The sequence below is a fragment of the Peromyscus eremicus genome, chromosome 3, assembly GCF_949786415.1.
Source record: "Peromyscus eremicus chromosome 3, PerEre_H2_v1, whole genome shotgun sequence".
In the NCBI taxonomy this organism is placed as follows: Eukaryota; Metazoa; Chordata; class Mammalia; order Rodentia; family Cricetidae; genus Peromyscus; species Peromyscus eremicus.
In genome coordinates this window covers 81,114,122-81,125,761 of record NC_081418.1, presented here as the reverse complement: position 1 = coordinate 81,125,761, position 11,640 = coordinate 81,114,122, and the positions used below count along the sequence as shown (strand labels likewise).

The 11,640-nt window shown below is 37.5% G+C and overlaps 1 gene segment (V, D, J or C); it reads right to left on the bottom strand.

Moving 5' to 3' along the window:
- Positions 1-8,267: 8,267 nt before the first annotated feature.
- LOC131907018 (probable non-functional immunoglobulinn kappa variable 1-37) overlaps positions 8,268-11,640 on the bottom strand; it is a 5,038-nt gene continuing 1,665 nt past the window's right edge. The window contains 1 exon segment of the V gene segment in view: positions 8,268-8,273. Within this exon segment, the coding sequence occupies positions 8,268-8,273 (6 nt within the window).

Sequence of the window (11,640 nt, the reverse complement as noted above, 5' to 3'; positions counted from 1 at the left end):
GAGACTTTATGAACAATTGAGCAGTGTGTGAAAGGACTTCCTACCCCTGGATGTTCATAGCCTGAGGCTTCTGGCCTACAGAAATGTCCTGTGGAGACCAGCTAACTCCTCCTTCTATACTTTACCTAATAAATATGCTGAGGTTCTTGGTTGTGGAGGGAAGCAGAATTCCATCTGTCTGTTTGTCTGTCTGTCTGTCCTTTCTTCATTCTCTCACTGCCCCCAGTCAGGTTCCAGGACCCAAACTGTGATGGTCTAGCACGTGGTACAGGGTACTGGAATGAAGACTTACAGGTGTGTAAGACATCCTCTCTATGACATGGGCAGAAAAACAGATCGTGAGATGTGAATATGAAGCAGCAATGGGATGAATAGAATGCCTCTACATGGCAGTAGGGCATATAGGGACACCATCCACTCAGTAGTAGAAGACTGAACATTGGAGAAAGAGGATCAGGGCATTTATAAAGCACAGAATACCCTTCTTCACTGTATAAGAACAAGATATTTATTGCCAATGGACAAGACAACCTTGTCCTGGGGATGAATAACATCCATATGTTAACCATGATCTGAAATCATAGGGCTCATTGACAACAACTGCCAGTGGGCAGAGTCAATTCTTGATTTAAGAACATGCTAAATCCCATATCACTACTGCCATTTCTCTTAGTATCCTACAATCCACTAGTATGACTTCAATGATTATTGATGGTCTATCTGTATCTTTGTCACAATAAAATCATGATTGCAGTATAAAGGAATGAGCATGAATTTTAGAACTAACCATGTTTAGTCCTGGAAAGGGAAATAGAGATGAACATGGTGAGCCTCTGAATTTAAATTTAAAGGTTTGGGATTCTAGAATAACACCACTGTTCTAGAAAATTCTATTTGAATATCCTCAAGAAGATCAAATTTATCATCTTTCTCCACTGCACCTAAAGGTGCAGCTTTGAAACTATGCCTGGATTGTGAGGAACAGAAAGCTCTGATTCAGACATGTTCTCCTGAGAAGCAGCTATCCAAAAGGTCATTTGATTCTGAAGCCATTTGCACAACAGCAGAACAATGGTTTAAAACTGGACATCAAGATGTAGAACATAACTAGAATCCTAATCTTCAAGTGCTGACCTCAAACGTTTCCTAGTCTATGCTGTCTGTGCACACAATGCACCAAACGTTTGAGGTTTTAAATTTATTAGTAATAGCTCCACCTAAAAGTAATTTATTTTCTCTTAAGAAAGTCCTATATATCTCATGAAGAAGAATGTACTGAGAAATGCTTATGTTATATAAAACATTGCTATGTCAGCCCCAATAGACCATTGTTATTAGCAATTTTGCTCTGATTTTTATCTAAAATATTTGTGTATGCTCAAGTCCATTTCATTCTACACTGATTGTATAGCAACTTCCTGTTTAAGTGAGTGATGTGGCAGAGACAACCGTTTGCGATTAAAAGTCAGGCTAAGAGGACCTAATTATTTCAAATCTCAAATCTTTTTTGAGAAAGATTTTCCATACATAGGAAATACGATTATATACAATTTTGTCCTGGGTTTTAAGTAATAACCTAGACTAAGGGTTGATCTATTTTAAAGCATGGCTCTTCCATGGTCTTTTTTGTTTATCCTGTAGGATGAGAAATTAAATGGGGATGTTCCCAAGCTCATAACCAAAATATACTCACTTAAATCAACACACACTCAACAGAGACCCACTGACAATAGCACAAACCTCAACGTACATGCATTAAAGAGATTACTGAAACCAAAATTAATTCCAGAGAGAAAGTCTTCAAGAAAGCTAAATCCAAGCCATTCTTGTATTGCTGTAATTCAGTTCCTCCCCATGTGTATACCCTCTCCCTGTTTGTGTTCACTGACTGGCCCTTCAGCTCCGGGAACCCTTAACTGGAAAGACATGTGTTCATGGTGACCCCTGCTGGACAGACTGGCAAAGGGATGGCAAAATCAGCTCATTATCCAAGATTACCTGAAATCTATGTCCTTAGTATTACTTACTTGTCATTTTATTTTCATGCAGTGTTCACAAACGTTTTCCATGGTACTTCTTATATCTACTAACAATATATCTTCTTACTTCTTTTATCCATTTCAAATTTCTCCAGCATTATACATAAAATGGACTCTAGAATCCTGAAGCAGCTATAATATTGAAGAATGTATTTATCATTTCTTCCATCCATTTGTAGACATAAGCATATTCAAGTGTCCCAGTATACTGGTTGTTTTTTTGTCATGTTGAAACAAATGTATAGATAGATAGATAGATAGATAGATAGATAGATAGATAGATAGATATAGATAGATAGAGATAGATAGATAGATAGATAGATAGATAGATAGATAGATAGATAGATAGATAGATAGATAGATAGAGATAGATAGATAGATAGATAGATAGATAGATAGATAGATAGATATGAGAAGAAGAAAATTTGGTTGAGGAACTACTTCCATCAGATTGCCCCAGGAGCAAGCTTGTTTTTCATTCATGATTGATATGGGATGGTTCAGCCCACTATAGGCAGTGTCATTGCTGGATGGGTGATCATAGGTCAGAGTCCATTGTCTTTCTTTCAGTTCCTGCCTATGCATTTCTGCACTGAATTCATGCCTTGACTTAACCCTATGGTGGACTATAAACTGTAAGCTGAATGAACCTTCTCCAAAATAATGGTGTAGGTTTTTGAGCCTCATGAAATGACAAAGATGTGACTTCATCCAACAGAGGAAGGCTTGAGCACACTTGTGGTAGGTAAGGTGGTGGTTGGGAATAGGGGATGCTGAGTGCTCCTTGCACAAGTTGATCCAGCCTCATCCTTCCCAACCCAGAAACTCCCCCAGAACTGACTCTCCTGTTTCAGCCATTGCCATCTCTCTGATTCATTTATCCCAGTTTTTCTGTGACATGTGCAGGAAAGGGCCTCAGTTAAATTTTGGAGTCCAATTATGCCCCCTTTTCTGGCACCATTTTTTTTCCTTTACTATGTCCCTGATCATCAAATTTATGATAGTTTTGATCACACCTCTCAGGAAATATTTCCTATCATTTTTTACTTTTTAAAAATGAACATGGAAGGTGGTACAGAATGGTTGCAACTGTGAGGCATAGAAGTTTAGATTGTACTAACTGTGGCTCATCTGTAATGGGTGTCGTTTGGACATCACAAATATCAATTCGTTCTAGGGAACTCTGTGATTAGTGGCACCAAAGTAGAAAGAGGAAGAGATGTCCAATGCTCACCATCAAAGGTCATGCCAGAAGAGCAAACTCCTTTCTTTGGGTATTTGCAGCTAACCTGAAGATGGAAAGAGATGCCCAGGACACCTGATGAGGCAGTCCAGAAGAGTTGTTCATTAAAAGGGAAAGGCGAGAAGCAAAGGAAACCTAAAGCTTTCCCTGTACTTTTAGAATCTTGTCTAAGAAAAATATTATGTCCTGAAGCATTTCAATTTTGTTTTCTCTTGTTATTTTCATATGTATCTTAGGTATAAGTCCTCATTGTGATATTTAGTAAGTTGCTTGTAAATGCTGTTTTCCTGACAACATTCATTTAAAAACTAAACCAAAAAATGAACACACAGAGCAGCCAGCCAGCAGGTAAGAGATCTGCCTATAGGCTGCACCAACACTACTAGCATCCACTGGATTTTATCCCCCCAAGTCCCATTCTACTGCCCACCCCACCTGCCTCATCATCTTCCCCATGGTCAGCCACCCCCTGCAACTCAGGTAGGTTCCATAGACACAGGCACAACCTACAGCAGTTAGGAGAATAGGTGAGTGTCTGGCCTCCCAGCTGAACTGCCCCAACCTCCAGATCCTAAGCCACATGGCACATCCTGTCACTCTCCCTCCCACCTCAGCACCAGCAAGGCAGCTTGGCTCTGCCCCGGACTCTGGTTGAATTCCACTACTCTGGTGCAGTCCCCAGTAGCTGGCCAGAAGGTGAGAGACCTGCCTGCAGGCTGCACCACCACCGCCACTATAATCCATTGGATTCTGTTTCCCAAGATCCACTCTGCCACCCAATCCCAACCATCTCATCATCTTCCCAATGGCCAGTCCTCCTAAGAACTTCAGCATACTCCATAGGCACAGGCACAACTCAGGGCAGTTGGAAGAACAGCCCACATCAGTTAGAAGAACATGAGGATAACTAGATCTAGGCACCCAAACACCAACAAACCTCAGCTGAGATAAACCTACTGGACCTGAAGACTTGCCAATTACCAGAACTTTTGGCCATTCAGGCCAGAAGACAATAAAGAAAACAGATAATAAAGGAGCAAAGCACCTATCTAACAAAGACATCACAAGACTCAACACTCATACCTATAATTATCCCAAACCCGGATGCACAAATGCCAGTGTAAGAAGATATTCAACAACAGAGAAGGCAATATTGCACCACCAGACCCCGGTCATCCTACAACAGCAAGACCTGAACATTCCAATGCAGCTGTATCACAAGAAAACAACCTTAAAAATAATTTTATGAAGATAATAGAGGCCCTTAGAGGAAATGAGAAAAATTCCCTTAAAGAAATTGAAGAAAATACAAACAAAAATTTCAAAGAAATCAATAAATCCCTTAAAGGTAGCCAAGGAGAAAACAATCAAACATATGAAGGAAACAGTTCAAGACTTGAAAATTGTAATAGAAGCAATAAAGAAAACACAAACCAAGGGAATACTGGAAATGGATAATCTGGGTAAGTGAACAGGAATTACAGATACAAACATCACCAACAGAATACAAGAGAATATAGAGAGAATTTCAGGTGTTGAACATACTATAGAGGAAATAGATTCATTAATCAAATAGACTGACCAAAACAAAATCTCCTTGCCACATAATACTCAAAACACTACACATGCAGAATAAAAAAAAGAATATTAAGAGCTTCAACAGAAAAGGGCCAATTAACATATAAAGGCAGACCTATGAGAATTACATCCAATTTCTCAATGGGGACTCTAAAAGCCAGAGGTTCTAGTCATATATTCTGCAAAAACTAAGATACCACAGATGCCAGCCTAGACTACTCTACCCAGCAAAACTATGAATCACGATAGACAGAGAAAACAAGATATTTCATGACAAAACCAAATTTAAACAACACATATCCACAAATCCAGCCCTACAAAAAGTATTAGAAGGAATACTTTCACCAAAGGAAGTTAGGTTTATCCATGAAAACATGACCAACAGATAATCTCACATCAGCAAAATACAAAGAAGGGAAACACACACACACACACACACACACACACACACACACACACACACACTACTAACAACAACAACAACAACAGGCATTAACAGTCATTGGTCATTAATATCTCCTAATCTCAACAAACAATTCACCAACAAAAACATAGGCTAACAGAATGGATGTGAAAACAGGATCTATCCTTCTGTGTACAGGAAACACACATCAACATCAAAGATAGACATTACCTCAGAGTAAAGGGTTAGAAAAAGTTTTTCTAAACAAACACACCCAAAAAGCAAGCTCTTGTAGTGATTCTGTATCTAAAAAACAAAGACTTCCAACCAAAATTAATTAAAAGAGATGGAGAAGGACACGGCATATTCATTAAAGGACAAATCCACCAAAATGATGTCTCAATTGGGAATATTTATGCCCCAAATGTAAGGACACCTGCATTTATAAAAGACACATTACTAAATTTAAATCACAATAGAACCACACACATTAATAGTGGGAGAGTTATACCCCACTCCCACTAACGGACAGGTCATCCAGAAAGAAAATAAACAGAAATAATGGAACTAACAGACATTATGACTCAAGTGGACTTAACATACATCTACAGAATATTTCACCCAAACGCAAAAGAATATACCTTCTTCTCAGCACCTCATGGAACCTTCTCAAAAATTGACCACATAATCAGTCACAAAGCAAATCTCAAAAGATAAAAAACAATTGGTATAGCCCCTGTATTTTCTTGGATCACCTTGGATTAAAGTTAGAGTTCAACAACACAAACTACACAAAGACTACAAACATGAAAGACTGAACAGCTCTCAACTGAATTACCACTGGGTCAAGGGAGAAGTAAAGAAAGAAATTAATGATGTTCAGAATTCAATGAAAATGAATGCACAACATACCAAAACTTATGCTAAGAGGAAAGTTCATAGCACTGAGTGCCTATATAAATAATTTGGAGATATCTCATACTAGAGACTTAACAGCACACCTGAGAGTTCTAGAACAAAAAGAAGCAAACTCATCCAGGAGGAATAGACAGCAGGAAATAATCAAACTCTGGGCTGAAAGCAATAAAATAAAAACAAAGAGAACAATACAAAGAATCAATGAAACAAAGAGTTGGTTCTTTGAGAAAATCAACAAGATAAACAAACCCTTACCCAATCAAGCTAAACAGCAGAGAGAAAATACCCAAATTAACAAAATCAGAAATGAAAAGGGAGACATAATAATATAATAAATATATAAATATAAATATATTTATAATAAAATAATAATAAATATAAAAGAAATAGACAATTTTCTTGGTAGATACCACATACTCAAAAAAAAATCAAGACCAAATAAACAGTTTTAATAGAACTATAACCCCTAAGGAAATAGAAGCAGTCATTAAAAGTCTCCTAAGCATAAACAGCACAGGGCCAGATGGTTTCAGTGCAGAATTCTACCAGAATTTTAAAGAAGAGCTAACAGAAATACTCCTCAAATTATCTCATACAATAGAAACAGATGGTACATTTTCAAATTCCTTTTATGAGGCTACTGTTATCCTGATACCCAAACCACACAAAGATACAACAAAGGAAGAGAATTACAGACCAATCTCCCTCATCAACATTGAGGCAAAAATCCTCCATAAAATACTGACAAGCCGAATTCAAGAACACATAAAAAAAATCATCTACTATGATCAAGTAGGATTCATCCCAGAGATACAAGGATGTTTCAACATCCAAAAATCTGTCAATGTAATCCACCATATAAACAAATGGAAAGACAAAAAACAAAACAAAACAAACAAACAAAACACATGGCCAACTCATTAGATGCTGAAAAAGTCTGAGACAGAATCCTACAGTCCCTCATGATAAATGTCTTGGAGAGATCAAGGATACAAGGAGCATATCTAAACATATTAAAGTAATATACGGCAAGCCAACAGACAACGTCAAATTAAATGGAGAGAAACACAAAGCAATTACATTAAATTCAGGAACAAGACCTAGCCTTCTACTCTCTCCATATCTAGTCAATATAGTACTGATATCATGGTGAAAGCTGAAAGATCAGAGAAGCAGAACAGCCACCCACTAGTTCTTACCTCTACAAAATCCTCAGTTTAAAGAGAGTGAGTTCCTGTTTCCTCACCCCTTATAAACCTTTTTCTGTCCTGCCATATCACTTCCTGAGATTAAAAGCATGTGTGCTTCCCAAGCAAAGGCTTGAGATCTCAAGTGCTGGGATTAAAAGTGTGTGCCACCACTACCCGACCGTTATGTCTAATCTAGTGGCTGGCTCTGTCCTCTGATCCTCAGGCAAGTTTATTAGGGTACACAATATATCACCAAACTGTACAGTTTATTTTGAATGCTGAACTCAATATCTATATCTAAACTACATTCTTTAGATTATTTAAATTATTCTTCCTTTTATTGTCATGAAATGTTATATATACTTAATGAACAAGGAAGAGGAGTTTGCATTCCCTTCCTCAATATTTAAATTTGTCTGTTTTTGCTGAAGGAATCATCTGATAAGACATTTCTGACATCTGAAAGCTTCACATACCAGTGCAAGAGCACTTGAAGGGTATTACTGAGACTATTATAATACTGCATATTGTCTTCTAATCAGAGAATACCAATGAGCCAAAATTACCTGATGAAAAGAAAGGAAGGGCAGAGGTTTTAGTGTGTAACATTTGAACAGGTGTTTACTCATCAATAAAAAGACTCACGTGTTCACGGCAACCCCTAGTGGTCATACTGAGAAAGTGATGGCCAAATAAGCTGTATCCAAGTTTACCTGAAATCTGTTGCCTTTTAATTTTCATCCAGTGTTCACAGCCCTTTCCCACGGTACTTCTTATATCTACTAATAATACATTCTCTCACCTCTTTTATTCTTGTATAATTTCTCCAGTGTTATGTGTAAAATGGATTCTAGAAGCCTAATGGTAAGCAGCTACAATCACGGAGAATGTATGTATTACTTCTTCCGTCCATTTGCAGACCTAATCACACTCAAGTGCCTAAGTGTACTGGTTATATTTGTCAACTTGACACAAACATAGATACATTTGAGAAGAGGGAAATTGTTTAAGGAATTAAGTCCATTAGATTGTCCGGTGAGCAAGTTTGTTCTTTATTAATGATTGATGTGGAGGACTCAACCCACAGTGAGTACTATCACGGCTGGACAGATGGTCTTAGGTTGAAGTCCATTGTCCTATCTTCAGCTCTTGCTCACAGGATTCTGCACTGAATTCCTGCCTTGACTTAACCCAATGATGGACTATAAACTGCAAACTGAATAAAAGCTATCCTCTCCAAATTAAAGGGCTAGGGTTTGTGATCCTCATGAAATAACAAAGCTGTGACTTCAGTGAATAGAGGGAGTCCTTCGAACACTTACAGGTAAGGTGATGATAACTAGGGAATGCTGATTGCCCCTTGTGCAAGTTGAGCTAGCCTCATTCTTCCTAACCCAGAAACTCTCCCAGAGCTGACTGTTCCCTTCAGCCATTGCCTTCCCTCTGATTCATGTACTCTAATTTTTTATAGCATGTGAAGGAATAGGCCTCAGTTAAATTTGGGAGCCCATTTACTCCCCTACTTTTTTGGCACCATTTGTTTCATTTAATATGACCTCGATCATCAAATTTATTATAGTTTTGATCACACTTCTCAGAAAAAATTCCAATTATTTTTATTTAAAAAAATGAACATGGAAGTAGGCACAGAAGCTTTGATTGAATTATCAGTGACTCAGCTGGGGGCATGTTTATTTGGCCATCATAAATATCAATTCATTCTAGGGAATTCTGTGATTAATGACACCAGAGCAGAAGGAAGAAGAGATGTTCAATGATTACCTTCAAAGGCCAAGTCAGAACAGCAAACTCCTTTTTTTTTTTTTTTTTTTTTTTTGAGCTGAGGATCGAACCCAGGGCCTTGTGCTTGTTAGGCAAGCTCTCTACCACTGAGCTAAATCCTCAACCCCTGCAAACTCCTTTCTCTGGGTATTTGCAGGTAACTTCAAGATGGGAAGAGATGTCCGGGACACATGCTGAGGCAGTCTAGAAAAGACATGCATTAAAAAGAATAGGAGAGGAGGGAAGGAAACATAAAGTTCTCCTTGTGCTTTTAAAATCTTGTGTGAGAAAATATAATGTTCTGAAGCATTTCAACTTTTTATTCTTTTAGTATTTCATAATTATATATCTTAAGTTTAAGTCCTTAGTTTGGTGTTTAGTAAATTGCTTGTTACTGGTCAGTTTTCCTGACAACATTTGTTCGAAAAAGACAGAAAGAAAGAAAGAAAGAAAGAAAGAAAGAAAGAAAGAAAGAAAGAAAGAAAGAAAGAAAGAAAGAAAGAAAGGAGGGAGGGAGGGAGGGAGGGAGGGAGGGAGGGAGGGAGGGAGGGAGGGAGGGAAGGAAGAAAGAAAGAAGGAAAGAAAGAAATCCTATATCCCAGATGAGAGAGGAGAGATTTCTCCTTGGAAATATTTGCAGGTAAAGACTCCTACTCTACATGAGGCCACTCTGGTAGTAGGAACCACAAGTAAATCACTGCCTACTTCACATTAATACGCTTTAAACCTAGACTATTAATCATTCCCAGAGAAAGCAATCAATGTTTAAAAAGTGCTAACGTTTCTCTCTCAAATAAGAAGGGTAATATTATAATACATAATGTTGTCAGAGAGAGAAATGTTTGTCAACCAAATAGGACCCATGGAAATGCTAAAATAAATTTGACAAGAATTGGTTATTAGTTGAGACACCAGTTCAAATCTAGCCCTCCAAAAAAGCTGGATCAGAGGATCTATAATATCACTACTGATTAATTATTTATTTAGTTATTTATGTTTTATAAAATTGATTTTTTGGTACAGAAAATTTAGTATATAAGAGAACAATTAAATGCATTAAAATATCCAAATTAGACAAATAATACATAATACATATTCATACATGAATTATTGCTATAAACTGAAAAGAAGACATTTTACATTGTGAAGTTATTCTGACATCTACAAGTATTTCTCCATAGTTACATCTTATGTAAATGAATTTGAGCTATTTCAGTTTAAAAACAGTATGAGGAAATAAGACCACATTCATGGTCCCTTCTCTGAGTTTACAGTGTGTCCCTTTGCTGGTCAATGCCAAATGTGATAGACATGGTTCTCCAGACAGAGTACATGTTTCTCCAGATAGAGGAAGTTTGAGCATAATGAACAATCTAATCAGTCTTTAATGAATGTGCATCTCTTTGAAAGAAAAGCACCTGATATACTTGACCTGGTGCAGGCTTATGTGGAATTCCTTGCAGTTCTCACATTATGGGCTGGCAAATATGTGATTAACTGAGCATTCCATAAAGAATTCCACCATGTAGCATGATAATAATACTATGTTATTTAAAAGGAATGAATTAAAAACAGCAAGGATTCCTATGTCTTAGACTTACATTCTCTAGAAGTTGGTACAGAAATCTAAAATTTGTGGACTTGTCCCACTGGAGAAGAATTTCAGATATCCAGATGTCAAAAATGTCCCTTTAACTTCTGCCAGATTTAAAAAGAAAACAAAACAAATATTGTATCTTGTATATCTTACCACTGAGAATTACTCAGAGTACTATGTGGGCAACTCATACCTAGTACATAGGATTGATTGATGTGTCACATCATCTCAAAGACCCAATTGGATTCAAAATCGATCAGAAGAGGACAACTCCACATGTTTAAGTTTTGAGTAATGGCATTTCACTTGTCCCATTAACCAACCTGCGGCACATTTGTTATATAAGGATAATGTCTTGATTAGATCTGGAATTTGTGAAATTTTTTTTTTGGTCTTTTGAGACAGGCTTTCTCTGTGTAGCTTTGCACCTTTCCTGGGACTCACTTGGTAGCCCAGGCTGGCCTCAAACTCACAGAGATCCGCCTGGCTCTGCCTCCCGAGTGCTGGGATTAAAGGCATGCGCCACCACCCGCCTGGCGAGAAATTTTTTAATCAGGAGTCACAATGTCAACTGCTGTGATTTTAGAGAAACACTATATCATCATCGTAAAAACACAAACTAATAGCTCTTTACTCAGAAAAAAATAATAGCTTCCAGGCTTCGGTGTCCTGTTAGATGTGTTTGTGAATTTTAAGTTTCAGCCAAAACTGGGAATGTTAGGCTTACCCAAGGTGACAGTTTGATTGACCTGAACAATAGTTAGCTATAAGGTGGAAGGGGTAGTTTTACCATTAGTTCCTAGCAGATACAATGGTCATCTTAATTTACTTGGAGATGTTGGTAGACGTTTTTAAGAGTTTGTAATAAAAATTCTTCAGTGTGAATACCT